Genomic DNA, 15246 nt, shown 5'->3' with positions numbered 1-15246 from the left:
GGATGGATCCTTTTATCCAAAGTGACGTACATCTTTCTAGTTTGAATGAGTGATTCCTATTCTTCTGTACTTGTATTATCTGTTACTGACAGTACCCATTGTTGATATAGACACGATGGCATGGTGAAGACGGACTGTTGAAGGAGTAGTTGCTGCTGCATGATGGACAAGATCCACCCAAGAGACCTCCAGTGGTATTTGACAATGTGTCTTGCCAACTCAGAAAGTTACAGAAACTATATCTGTGCAGCAGTGGGCGAGTGTTTCGTTTTTTTTTTGTGCGATTTAGTCATTGTGCCATTCAAAATGATTGTATTAATCATACTCCATCCAGAATAAACTATTATGCCTTTGTACTGTATAAAGTATCCAAAATTTGTTCGCAGCTGTGTGGCTGATCAAGGTGTTATGTGTCAGAGGCCCTCTTGCTTTTTGTATGACCTTGCACAGCTTTTTCTTTTGGAACTGGGGGAGTTTTTGCTCTGTCAGATATTTGGAGTTCTCAGCTTGTAACTGGTGGCAGCTCAGTCTCCTGCGAGTGTCACATGTCACAAGAACAAGGTGAAAATTATGTCACAACAACAAGGGAAAACTGAGATTTGTTTTTCTATAGTCTTGAAAGTACAGAAGGTACCATACATGCTTTTTTGTGATCTCACAAATCTTACAAAAATCCAGGTGCCCCACAAGCTGATGTAATTTCAGGGAGACAGCAATTTGGGTATAAACACATGAATTCAGTTTGAAATCAGGAAGACTCCAGGGACTGACGGTGTGTCCCCCTCATGTTTAAAGGCATTAGAGGAGATTTAATTTCCTACGACCTTTGAACGTAGCATGCGCATGCGCAAATACAACCTCTCCCTCACTCCCCTCTAACCTCCCCCCTCTTAACATTTACGAAGAAACGCCCCCCTCCAGAAACTTGCGTCGGACTCGTGAAGTTGCCTACAGTCGCAGTATAATACATTAATACATTTTACCTGTCCAGAAGGAATTTAGCAACCAAGGCATCTGTCTTTAGGTCCATTTGTTGCTTGAGCTGATGCCATCGCCCAAATGACTCGCCAATAATCACTTTTGTTTTTGCATTCTCGCGATCCAGTTGTCTTTTATTTTCTCTGACCTCAAAAATGCCTTTCTTTTATGGCTGGGTCCCCCTGGATCTTTATCTGCCATTATGTCAAAAAAAGATGAGCAAAACAAGTTGCCAGCTAACTACGAAGCTATACCAAAGCAACACATACACAAAACACGTAAGTCCAAGACGTACGTAATCTACGTAACTAGGCCTGAGCCGGAAGATTTTTGATTGACAGGAAAGGGAGCAAAGCAAACGCCTCGGTCCGAGCGCGTTGATTGACTGATGTTTTTCAGGTCCTGCCATGTCCACAGTTTTTTTTTATTTTTATTCTTTTAGAAACCATACATACAAGTCCACTAAAGGTCAGTATATTCATTTTATGTGAATCAGACAAATTAAACAAAAAAAAAACATCCTCCATAATGCCTTTAAGAGTCTGTGCTTGAACAGCTGGTGCCCACCTTCACAAGAAACTTTAACCAATATCTGCAGGTGTGTGAAGTGCCCTCATGCCTCAAACACTTCACTATCATCCTGGTCACCAAGAAGACCTCTATCAAAGGCTAAAGCGACTACAGGCCCCTCGCCCTGATGTCTGTGGTCATGAAATCCTGAGAGAGATCTCCTTTTTGAGTCACCTGAAGGACATCTCAGTCCCCTAGCTGGACCTCTTCCTGTTTGTCCGGTAGGCAAACAGGTCGGTAGATGACAGAATCAATGTGGGGCTGCACTCCATCCTGCATCGACTCAACTTCACAGGGATGTACGTGAGGACTCTGTTCATGAAAGAAAGCAGGTAAGACTGGGGAGCATCCTGTCCAGCACTCAGTCTACCAGCACTGACACTCCCCAGGGTTGCATCCTCTCTTCTCCCGCTGTACCAATCACTGCACCTCAGGGGACTAATCTGTGAAACTCCTGAAGTATGAAGAAGACACCACTGTAGTCGGTCTGATCCTGGACATTGGTGAGTCTGCATACAGGCATGAGGTGGAACAGCTGGTCCACTGGTGTAGTCAGAACCCCCTGAAGCTGAACCCGCTCAAGACTGTGGAGATGATAGTGAACTTAAGGAGAAATCCCCTAACACCCATCGTCCTCTCCATCCCCTACAACAACGTGTCCACTGTGGACACCCTCAGGTTTCCAAGACCCACAATCGCTTGAGACCTGAAGTGGACTCTCCACATAGACTCTGTCTGGAAAAAAGCCAAGCAGAGGTTGTACTTCCTGTGACAGCTCAGGAAGTTTAGCCTGCCACAGGAGCTGCTGATCACCTTCTGCACCACCAGCATCCAGTCTGTCCTCTGCACTTCCATCACTGCCTGGTTTGGCCTGCTGCTAAACAGGACAAGCACAGACTGCAAAGAAGATAACTGGGGCTGACCTGCCTTCCATTCAGGATTGTGGATGTCTCAAGGAGAGACAGGAACCACTGTGCAATAGTCCATACCTATGCATATCTGCATTACTTCAGATATGAATGACACAACAAGCTTGAATTTCCCTCAGGAGTAATAAAGTACCTATCTGTCTGTCTATCTATCTATCTATCTATCTATCTATCTATCTATCTATCTATCTATCTATCTATCTATCTATCTATCTATCTATCTATCTATCTCAGTAACCCTGCCACTTTGCACACATAGTGTAAATGCTGCTATTTATGGGTGTTTTTAGTGCTTTTATTATTACTGTTCTACTTTATTTTTTACTACTAAACCTTTAGCTTAATTGTTTGTTTGTTTATTTGACAGGGACAGAACAACAAACATTGTTACATTAACCGATGTCGTGTTCATAGGTCAATAGCTGACAGCTAATTCGCAGACCTGGTCCCTCACACATAGAAACTACAGAAAATACAGTCTAAAAAATATACAAAGAATTACGCATACAATATTAATAAAAATATATACATTTAAACAAAGAAATGTTCATCAGTGCTCACAGGTTTGGTTCGATTTGAGCCATTGTTTAATTTTATGGTTAAACTCTTTCAGATCTGTCAGATGTTTCAGTTCAGCAGGTAAAGTGTTCCAGATCTGTGGTCCTGTCACAGTGAATGCATTTCGTCCAAAAGCATTTTTACATTGGGGAATTCTACAGTCTCCGTTTGTTACTCCTCTTGTTATTATGCTACGACTCTGATTTCTTTGGATCATGCCTTTAACAATATCTGGGGCAAGACCATTAACACATTTAAAAACTAATTTTAAAAAGGAATATTTTAAGAAATTTTCAAAACTTAGAAGATTATATTTTTCTAGAATTTTGCAATGGTGCCACCTCATAGGTTTTAGATCAAGCACTTTTAAAGCTTGTTTATAAAGGGAGACCGCACCTGACAGAGCTGACTGGTTAGCCTGGCCCCACACAGTGATACAGTATGAAAAATGGGACACAATCATCGAATGGAAGTATAACTTGGCTGCATTAGACGTCAGATAAGATCTTATTAGGCGAAAACAGTTTAAACTTGTCCTAATTGTTTTTGTTAACTTCTTAATATGGGATTCAAATTTCAGACGGGAGTCTAACACTACTCCCAAATATTTTACTTGATCTACTCTTTGAATTATATTTTGATTTATGTCTATCCGGAAGTTGTCTAAGGACCTTGGCATCAAGGAGAAACACATAGACACAGTTTTGGAACAATTTAGAAAAGAACAGTTGTCTTCCAGCCATTGAGAAACCTTGACCATTTGTTTATTTAATAACTCTGCAGCTTTCTCTGTAGTCTTTGCTGAGACATAGATGACAGTGTCGTCAGCATACAGTTGACACTCAGTCTCAGTGCAGATAGATGGAAGGTCATTAATGTAAAGACAAAATAGAATACGACCCAGAATAGAACCTTGTGGTAATCCAATTCTATATTGCTGAGGTTCCGATATACTATCATTGATCTTTACACTCTGTGATCTCAACTCCAGGTATGATGTAAACCAGCTGAGAGTTTGTTGTGAAAAATTTAGCTGTTTTAGTTTATGTAAGAGGACACTGGTAAAAATTATAGTACTTATTTGTTGTTTTTTTGTAATTTCTGTACACAGAGAGCTGAGATGCACTGGAGTCAAATTCCTTGTTTGCGTGTGCAAATTTGGCAAATAGAGTTGATTCTGATTCTGAGATCAACTCTTTGATGAATGCAGGATATTCTTAGTATAGGTAATTCTCTCAAAAGTATCACAGTTATATTTGTATAGAAATGATATCCCAGTAATCTCATGCCTGTGTTGTGATTTGTGTGTTCAGAATAATTGCCTTTCACCAAACATATGTAATCACACACTTGCACACTTGTCCTCTGATAGCTCTCCTCCCACTCACTGACTGACAGCCCAGTCTGCATGCCTGTCTTTCTCCTGACTCAGTCCTTAGAAAACTGTAAGCCCTAATATTCATCCTTGTATTTCTTCATTTCCATACTAGCAGCTACAAGCAGATACTGTATGCAGATTGCATTTTTACAGCGTGATTTTTTTTATCTTGTCTATATTTAGATGACAAGATCAGGATTGATGTACATATAGGTGTATATTACAGAGATGGAGTCATGCATTTAGACTAAATTATACTCAACAAAAATATATACGCAACACTTTTGTTTTTGCTCCCATTTTTTGTGAGATGAACTCAAAGACTTTTTCCATATACCGTATTTTCACGACTATAAGGCGCACATAAAAGTCTTAGATTTTCTTCAAATTGTGCGGCGCGCCCTATGGTGCAGTGCGTCCTGTGTGTGTTGTTGTTGTAAGGCGGACGTAGACCAGGTGTTTTTTTCCACGCATCACTGTCGCTGTTGATCTGTGACTCTATGCGTGCCCATCTCACAGCCGATGTGAAAAAAACAAGTGAAGCAAATGAACTCTGAGCTTGCCGTCATTCCGGGAGGCCTGACAAAGGAACTCCAACTGCTGGACATCGGTGTGAACCGGCCGTTCAAAGTAAGGCTGCGAGCGGCGTGGGAGCGATGGATGACCGATGGAGACCACAGTTTCACTAAGAGTGGAAGGCAGCGCCGGGCGAGTTACGCCACAATTTGCGAATGGATTGTAGATGCTTGGGCTAACGTGTCTGCTGGCACTGTTGTTCGAGCTTTCGCAAAAGCCGGCATCATTTCCGAGGAGCCGCACGGCACGGAAAGTGACTCTGACAGTGAAGAAAGTGAGCCTGGCATGTTTGATGGAGATTTAGCGCAGCTGTTCAATTCAGAAACAGAGGATGAGGACTTCCATGGGTTTGATTGATGACGATTACTGGTAAAAAAAAAATGTGAATACCAAACTCAGTTTTGCTCCCGCTCTATTTTTAAATACGCACACTTGTATGCTTGTGTGTGTGTTGTTGTTGTAAGGCCGACGTAGTAGAGGACACCATGAGAACGTTAAAGGGGGAAGTGTGGGCGTGGATTGTATATAAAACCCTCGACATATAATCAGGTGCGCCTTATGTGTGTGTTAAATACAGTAATGGCACACATAACTGAGACTGCGCCTTTTGGTACAGTGCGCCTTTTGGTCGTGAAAATACGGTACACAATATCACCATTTCTTTCAAATATTGTTGACAAGTCTGTCTTAATCTGTGATAGTGAGCACTTCTCCTTTGCTGAGATAATCCATCCCACCTCACAGGTGTGCCATATCAAGATGCTGATTAGACACCATGATAAGTGCACAGGTGTGCCTTAGACTGCCCACAATAAAAGGCCACTCTGAAAGGTGCAGTTTTATCACACAGCACAATGCCACAGATGTGGCAAGATTTGAGGGAGTGTGCAATTGGCATTCTACAGAGCCCCCTAGGGGACATATTGTATTTGTTGGTTTATTTCTCCGTGTTGTATTTTCTCTCCTTCGTGTTGTATTTTCTCTCCTTCGTGTTTGTGTTTTGTTCCTCCGCATTTATTTTTTAAGGAACACTTTTGTCATTTTTGCTGTTAACAAGTTGTTTTTCAAACACGTACTTCGTGTTCAAACATGTACTTCATGTTCAAACACGTACTTCGTCTTTGGCCCGAGCAGTCTTACTCTGTCAGTCTGTTGGGCGCAGTGTTGCCAACTTAGCGACTTTCTCGCTAAATCTAGCGACTTTTCAAAGCTCCTAGCGACTTTTTTTTGTCAAAAGCGACTAGCAACAAATCTAGCGACTTTTTCTGCCGTTTTGGAGACTCTGATAGGAAAACTCGGCTCATTCTGCAGTTACTGTTTTCAACAAGCAGCAGGTGCTGCTGTGAGCTTCACCCCCTCCCAGAGCACAGGCTGTCAGTCCAGTAACCCTGCAGCAGTCCGAGTGTGGGGAAGGGGGAGACCCACATCACTCCGCGGCCAGACGGCAGATGAATCGCGCATGCGCAGTCACGACAGATCCCATCCAGACTTACGGAGCCATATAAACGAAAATGTTTCTTCACTGTCATGCTAAAATAAGCCACAGCATTTAGCCTCTAGTACAAAAACATATTTTGGGTGTTTTATATTCACTTTTTGGTCTCTTTCACAATGTTATTCCTCTCTCCTACAATGTTGATTACAAATACATGCAAACTGGGAAATATGCAAATTAGGCGATGCCGTCATTTAGCGACTTCTAGCGACTTTGAGGACAGCCAACAGCGACTTTCCTTACTGAGGAGTTGGCAACAGTGCTCCGCGGCCAGACGATAGATGAATCGCGCATGCACAGTCCCTACAGATCCCATCCAGACTTACGGAGCCATATAAACGAAAATGTTTCTTCACTGTCATGCTAAAATAAACCACAGCATTTAGCCTCTAGTACAGTAACATATTTTGATTGTTTTATATTCACTTTTTGGTCTCTTCCACAACGTTATTCCTCTCTCCTACAATGTTGATTACAATTACATGCAAACTGGGAAATATGCAAATTAGGCGAGGACGTCATTTTGCAACTTCTAGCGACTTTTAGGACAGCCAACAGCGACTTTCCTTACTGAGGAGTTGGCAACAGTGGTTGGGCGTGCAGCAGGGGAGTCAGAAAAAAGTTTGTTTTGCCTGGCAGACCGACTGATCATCACCCTGGAACATTACACGCCAAACGGTAAATAATTATTTTAATGAATACCGTAGTGCTTCGTCTATTGTTCTGAACTCTGCTTATCTCAAGTCACATTAGCCCTTTCTGTATTTATAGCAGTTGGACTGCTTCGGTTTGCACGCTAGCATGAAGCTACCACATGTTGCACGGGCTAGCATTACTAAAGGGTGTTTCTAATGACCAAACCGCGACTGTTTCTCTGAATGTATAAAAAGCGGACCGCCCCGCGCGCGGTCCCACTGAACAAAAATGAGCGCTCCTTTTAGTAATGCAAACACGAAGGAGAGAAAATACAACACGGAGAAATAAACCAACATATACAATGTGTCCCCTAGGGGGCTCCATAGCATGCTGACAGCAGTATGTTAGCATGCTGGCATGCTAACATACATAATTTCCAATTTTTTTAAAAAATTGAAAAATTGGGGTGTTCTAAACCTTTTGACTGGTAGTATATGTTTTTGTCCTTTTCATTCATGCTTCCCAGCCAAATGTTGTGACCTTTCTCATCCCACAACATGTTATGCTCTGTCCTAGCGATGTGCCAATACCAACTTCTCTTTCCTTTCCCTCCTCCTGGCAGAGTATCTTAGCCATGACGTTCTGATCTACTTCAGGAAGAACAGTCAGGGTTTTGCTTGAAGTCCTTCCTCCTCCTCCTTTTCATCATATTTTAGACTATCTCTGCAGCCAGTCGCTGTCACTCTCCTACCCTCCTGCAGAGCACACTGCTGTCCTTTTGGCAGAGCCTGGCCTCCACACTTTACACTCTTTTTCTGTTTGTCTCACAGGAGTTTAAAAAATAGACCACATTTAGAAAACTGCACTTAAGTTTAATATGTAATCTGATGGTAAAGACACATTTAAGAAGTCTCTGACTCTGCTGCTGTCCATCAGCAAGAAGTTCTCTTTTCAAATATGAAGTGATATATATAATGATATAACAGATGTTTAAAGCAGCAGCTGGTTCCTTAAGGAACAGCTGAACAAGACTTTCCTGCATGATATCAGAAGAGATGGCCCTACATAAGCTCAGCTCAAGTGTTCTTAGTAGAATATATAATTCAAGTGTGAACACTTTAAGAGACAGAGTTTATGATAGCGAGAGGAAAATGTTTATTAGGTTGTCAAAGCTCCTAAAAAGGCAGGGCAATCATAATTTTAGTCTTCATCTAACCACATAACCATATTCTGTTGACATTTCAACCTTCATTCACAGAAGCAAATGTTTGTTGAGAGTAATGCTTCCTGCTTTAAGACATACAGATGCAAAACTACCCAGAACCATACTGTAAAATGGCCTAAAAATACATAATTAATTCACAAAGGCAGTCTTACTGTAAAAGGCAGAAGATATCATCCTCTGTGGACTGCTCAGCTGGTTCTCAATGTACTCAATGTGTTCCCTTTGGTTAGTTTAATTTAGGAACATTTAAAACCTTTTGGAAACACATTCAGAATATTTCAGTCTGTCAGAAACCCGTGAACCCCTGACCATATGAAGTTAGTGAGATGACATCATGTCTGGTGTTTGATCATAATGTCCAAAGTTACACCACTAGTTTTTATGTACTGGAGTTGCTACCTCGTCATTTTGCTGCCAAGGATTGCAAACGTTTATGTCAGCAGGGTTGGTCATCACCAAGCTAAACCTAAATGAAACATCTTAGAATGTTTCTCTGTTCTGTCTACTTCTGTGCTCTGACTTCTCACCTTTGGGACAGAATAAATAAGAGTGTTAATTTTTCTCTTTGAAGAGCTGCAGTAACCTGTTTGGTGTTAACTTGACATTAAACTCTCTCCCTTTGTCCTTCCTCAGACTTGCGGCGGATGACAGCTGGTTTCATGGGCATGGCTGTGGCCATCATCCTATTCGGCTGGACCATCGGAGTGCTGGGCTGTTGTTGGGATCGAGGCCTCATGCAGTATGTGGCCGGCCTTCTCTTCCTCATGGGAGGTGAGTGTCTCACACACACACACACACACACACACACACACACACACACACACACACACACACACACACACACACACACACACACATGTTTGTTTTTCTATACCGGTGGGGACTTACCATTGACTCCCATTCATATCTAACTCCTAACCCTTACCCTAACCCTAACCTTAACCTTAACCATCACCAAATCAATGCCTAACCCTAAACAAACGTTTTTGCACTTTTACATTTTTTATTCACAACAATATGGCCAAGAAAACGGTGTTGCCACCCGTGGGGACCTCATTTTAGGTCCCCACCGTAAGACAAGTCCCCACCTTTATAGCAAATAGTCAGGTCAAAGTCCCCACCGGTATAGCAGAAACAAGTACACACACACACACACACACACACACACACACACACATGCTCACACCTGCACAGACACAAATCTGATTTTATTGTCAGCATCAGTCATTCTAATATTTTTACCAAACTGTTTAAAAACAAATCAGGAAGAGCGTTTAGAACTGTTGCACATACCAATGGCAGAATTTTAATAAATATATTTTTTAATTAATCTGGCTTCTTTTATATATCTTCATGTCATAGCTTCCATATGCCCAAACATTTTATCTCATCACACGTAGATACATTTCTTTTGCAAGAATGAAAAAAATAGAAATAGAGTGCCCAAAAGGACATGTAAAAAGCAATTTGTGCTTTAAGGAAAGTTGTGTACAGTGTATTGCTCTTATCTATCAAATCTACATAATATTATCGTATCTACAGCTGCATTGTGTCTATCATTGAGCTTTGGAGGCCATAGCAAGTGTATCTGGGAACTTTGGACAAAACAGTAAATTGACAGGTGAAGCATTATTCAGTTGTGAATTTATTGCATCCTACCTCTGTCAGACAGATTACATTATAAGCACATACAGTATGCATTGTTTTGTGTTCTTATCAATGTTGATGGTGTTGATTTAGACTTATGAATATAAGTGAAGCAAAGGAGTGCGTACATCCAAACCCCTTCCTCCCCCAAACACACAGGCACACACAACCATGTGTGTGGTGTCTGGCAGTGGACGGCCATTAGGAACTTCACAAACTGATGTCCTGCACAGCTCCAGCTTGGCAGGAGACAGCTGAGTCTTGGATTAGTGCTGTGCTCTACAGTTATAGAATGAACACACAAAATGAAAAAGTAAACGATGTCAATTTCTCACAAAGGTACAATCATGTTCACATCACTCACTGATCACTCAGGTGTGTGGAGGTTGGACAACAACTACTTCTGGCACATTTTGTGTGGACAATAAAATCTATTTCAATTCAAGAAAATATTAAGCATGAAAAATGGAAGATGGAATTGTAGCGATATTGCCTTATTAAACGTTAATTTAATAAGTATGCACTCGTTGATTGTAGTTTTATTAATTGGGGCACCACCCGGAGTTTAATCTACCGGGAAATTATTAATCAATCTTAATAAAAATATTATTAATAGATTGAAAAATTTTGATTAGTGAATCAGTCTAATATCTGAATGTCGAGAATCCTCGAAAAACATTGACCCCAGTCAACACATATAAACGCAAAAGAGACTGTAATTTTGGTCTAAATGAAAGAGATTTATTAACCAATATAATGATAAACACAGGGATTAATACAGTGACAAATATGGAATGAATAAATGCTGTGGGTGTATGTGTGTGGGTGTGTGCGTGGTGTAGGTTCGTGTGAGTGTGTAGGTTATTTATGTTTGCATTTCTAATCTGAGATTATGGCACTGAGTAATCAGACCGTGGAAAAAATATCGAGGAGTTTAATAATTTGGAATATGAATGACAGTAAGTGATTAAACGGAGTGATTAATATTAAATCAAGCTATTATTTTTGACATCAACCATTAGCTTAGATCACACGTCAGCTGGTCTTACTTTGCGTTGGAGAAGAGGGATCACACGAAGCTCAGAGACTGGGACGGGTTGCAATGGCAACGCTTCGTCGTCCTGTCTACTTCGAACCTCGCGTGTCCTAGGGGGTCTGGCTTGACCCGGTTCGTCTGGTGGTCAGCTGGCGGTGGCGAGGGCTGGAACAGCCTGAGTTCTTCTGGGTTGATTTTGTCAAAAATAATTATTTGGAGGCTGAAGGCTCACGTTCCATTTCTGCTGGTCAGTGTAGCTGAGGGCCGAACAGACTGGAACTCTTCAGCGGGAAGGATAAAAACGACGGAACAAAATCGAATTGGTTCCTATCAAAAATAAATCGCAAATAAAACAAAATTGTAGATCTGGTTGTTGGAGATGAGCAAAAATATCTATTCTGAACAAAAAGAAAATTTGAATAAGAAGTTGTGGTTAACAGAGGGCCAGCCTCTATAACCGTAATGAGTAAGTTTGGAGAGGAAGATAAAGAAGGGCGCGCCTAAAGAGAAAAGAAGATTCGCTTAAAGTAATTCTTATAAAAGAAGTAAGGACGTGAGAGTCGAAAGAGTCATAAGAGAGCGAACAAAGAAGCGTGAAGCCTCTTATAGTTTTTGGCCAGAGGAGGCGGGAGCCTAGAAGTTTAAGCGCGAGTTTGACTCTGGAGGACTCCCCCCTCCCTGTGGGCTCCGGATGGGAGATGAGAGCTGATCAGATAGTGAATTAAAAATATTAAAGCGCGCAAGAAAAAACGATCTGTTTACTCTGTCATAATCCAGGACACTACTTTTAACACAATCAAAGTGTATAACACAACAGAACATGTTAGCTACCAAAAATATGTGAGTTATTTGTTTAATTATAGGTTTGTGTACTCTATCTAATGATTATGTGGGTCACAGTGTACATAAGACAACATGGTGTACATAAGGAGGTAAAGAAACAATTTCCAACTCTTTTCGACCTGTATAAAACACAATTTTATGATTAATTTCAGTGAAATCCTTGATAATGTCATGGCATTCCGACGTCAATAGGGGGCAATGTTGAACTGTGGAAGAAATGGGTTAGGCAGACAATAAACTTTCAGAATTAATATCTCAAGACAGAAATATGCTAGAGACGTCGGAGTTGGACTAACATGTATAACAAATTATTATTTCAACTTTGATATCTTCAAAATCACAAACAAAATGTCAGAAGCATGATTTTTAGAAAGAGAGTCCTTATTGGCATCAAACAGACTGAGTGTCTTTCTGCAGCCCTCCCAGGGTGACGGAAAGGTCCTTAGATATTTATGACTCTCGGTATCTGATCGAGAGGGAGGGAGACTGCATGGCGTCTGTGAAGATGAGTTCAGTTAATCAAAGGATAGGAACCAAAAGGGAATAAACAGTCCTTTAGATGCAAATTTAGGAAGGTGTGAAACATTTGTGTCCCCTTCCAATTCTCTGCAAGGGGTCTTAGTGTCTTCTGTGAAGGTAGGAATACAAGAAAACATGCAAATACAACAATCCATGTGAAAGTCTGAAAAAGGGGGGTTTTCTCTAGTCAGGTCACAGGTCCCCATAAATGAATTTTATGAGGCTTTTGGTGGAAGGTGCAGATGTCCCTGAAGCCATAAAAATCCACTTTGGGGCTCTTAGTTTGTTTGTTTAAGCTTTCTGAGAGGAGAGAATTTTGTTTTTCCTGTGAGATGATGTTCCTGTGGAATGTCTGGGCCTCTTGAAGCTGGATGTTGACTACAGAATGTAGTTACTTGTTCATTAGCTGTAGTTAAGTGATTCATATGCCTAACTTAAAAATTCATTTATTGTACAACCCTAATCTACATTCCTGCTGTCAAAATTGTGTGCTTTGTAAACCCAGCCATCTACCCTGACATCATCACTCTGCAGTGTAGGAATATCATACTCCCTGGACTGGAGGTAACCTTTCCAGTGAACATAGTGGAAGCACCAATTTTATCTAACTCAAATATACCTGGAAAATCAAATTACATGGCAGGGCTAATAAATAATGACTGAACTTCCGTAGTCAAACCACAGCATGCATCTGCAAATGTGCTTCATGTGGAACAATGGGCAAGCATAAACAACCCCTCTAAATTTAAAATTAAATAAATTACAGAATAAATCTCCCTATTTTATAGCCACATCATTTCAATTCAATTCAGTTTTATTTCACCCCTCCTGACTGCCAGAGGCAGTTCTCCTCACTGAATATCTCCATCTCGCGCAAGCACAGGCCGAGTATTAATATCAACAAAGTCACATGTGACCCCGGACGACCCGTGGCAGGTATAACTACCGGTGTCATCCGGGCGCTCATTCCCTTGACTCTTCTCGCTTGCGCAGGTCACCTGCTGATAGCAGGGGCTAATAATAGCATTTTTGAGGAAAGGATTGTCGCCGGTAGCCTCGAGACTACAAGTCGGGGTCGCGAGCTGTTCGCCCTCCAGAGGCTGCGACAAGTTTCCCGTTTTTGGAAGGAGCGGCGTTTGCCTGGTGTGGACAACCGGTGAGTGCGTGCAGAGCTCGACATCGCCTGTCTTAAGAGGTCAGCGACGGTAGCGTTCTTGCTGCCCGTTCTACGAGACCATGTAAGTACGGCTTCTACTTAGTTAGCAGGGGCTAGGTGCTGCCAAGAGCGCGTTCGCTCCGTGTAGCTGCCTCTATCGGAGCTAACTCTCGGCGTGTAGCGACTCGGGTTAGCTCGCTGCCCCTAACCGAGGCCAGTGACGGCCGCGCTCCGCCGCCCCCTCACTGGTGCTTGTAATACACATTTGCCATACTGCTTTCGCTAGTGCTGATGCCAGTGACGGCCGTGCTCTCGCTGCCCTCTCGCTGACGCTTGTGAGTGTTGCACAGCTAGCGTGGTGCTCTCGCTAGTGCTAGCTGTTGTTGTACAGATACCAGTGACGGCCGTGCTCTCGCTGCCCTCTCACTGAAGCTTGTGTGTGTTAAACAGCTGACACAGTGCTCTCGATTGTACTGATTGGTGTCGTGTGTGTTGCGCAGTACCGTAGTGCTCTCCCTTGTTCTGAAGACAGCCGTAGTGCCGGTGAATGACGCGCTCTCGCTCCCCTCTCACTGAAGCCCATGGTTATTACGCAGCTAACGTAGTGACTCTCGCTGGTGCTAGCTGTTTGTGACTTCCTGTGGCTACGCCATGCTAAGCTCCCATTTCTGTGCTACCTGTATGGTCCCTCTTGACCCTGAGGATGGTCACGATCTCTGCCCTTCATGTCTGGGTATCGAACATCTGAGGGAAGGTTTATCGGAAGACCCGTGTATGAATTGTAGCTTCATGCCACGCACGTTGAGGGCTGCTAGACTGTCAGAGGTGGAATGCTTAGTGGGGGAAACAGGCCCCCCTCAGTCGGTGGTCCCATCTCTTTCTCGGCCAGACCGGTCTCGGCGGAAGGCGTCGGAGGCTCTGGGCGGCCCGCCGCGTAGGAAGACGGCTAGGGCGGACACGCTGTCTACTAAGGTGGATCAGCTGTCTAGCGAGTTGGCCCAGATGAAGTCACTCCTCCTGTCTCTGCGCCCTCCTGTTGGGGAGGGGGGATGTATCGGGTCTCCCCCAATGCCGGAGCTGGCTCCAGAAGAGGACATTATTTCTGTGGCGGCTTCGGCTGCGCTTTTCAACGATGAGGACGGTGGGGAGGGGCCCTCCCACGCCTCTGGTTCGGGTTCCCGTTCGTCGGCCCGTGGTTCGGTGAGGGGTTCCGAGGATGACTCGATGGGGTCGATACTTCGTATGGCCCTGGCTAGATTACACCTGGACTCGCAGCAGCCTGACCAGCCTCCTGCCAGCGCCTTTTTCAGGCGCGCCTCAGCTCCGGCCAGCTTTTCGGTTCCTCCCTCCGGGGAATACCTGAGGGAGCTGCAGGCCTGCTGGAGGGACTCGAAGGCTCTCTCACGGCTGACGTCTGATGGACGCACTCTGGCAGCCATGCAGGATGCGGCTAAATTTGGTCTGGGCCGCATGCCTTCGGTTGAACCTGCTATTGCCTCTCTTATAGTCCCCCCGGACGAGGCTCTGAGACCTGAGGCCAGGTGCCCCCGTCAGCAGTGTAGGGTCACTGATGACCTGCTGTGCAGGGCATATGACACAGCAGCACGCATGGGCCGTATTGGTAATTCCCTCTCCCACCTCATGCTGGCCCTGTCGGCTTCCCTGCAACAGTCGGCTGCCGACGCATCTACTACCAGCCT

At 43.3% G+C, this 15246-nt stretch overlaps 1 protein-coding gene across 2 annotated transcripts in view; it reads left to right on the top strand.

Annotated features, from left to right (window-relative positions):
• The window catches only part of tmem178bb (transmembrane protein 178Bb), a 178142-nt gene that overhangs the window by 144868 nt on the left and 18028 nt on the right, over positions 1-15246 (top strand). For both annotated transcript variants that reach the window (XM_051954499.1, XM_051954500.1), the window contains exon 4: positions 8979-9116. In XM_051954499.1, coding sequence (XP_051810459.1) covers positions 8979-9116 — 138 coding nt within the window. The remainder of the gene's footprint in view (positions 1-8978; positions 9117-15246) is intronic.

This window comes from Acanthochromis polyacanthus, chromosome 1 (assembly GCF_021347895.1).
Source record: "Acanthochromis polyacanthus isolate Apoly-LR-REF ecotype Palm Island chromosome 1, KAUST_Apoly_ChrSc, whole genome shotgun sequence".
NCBI lineage: Eukaryota > Metazoa > Chordata > Actinopteri > Pomacentridae > Acanthochromis > Acanthochromis polyacanthus.
Note: the sequence above shows the minus strand (reverse complement) of the source record. Positions and strands in the feature narration are given on the sequence as shown.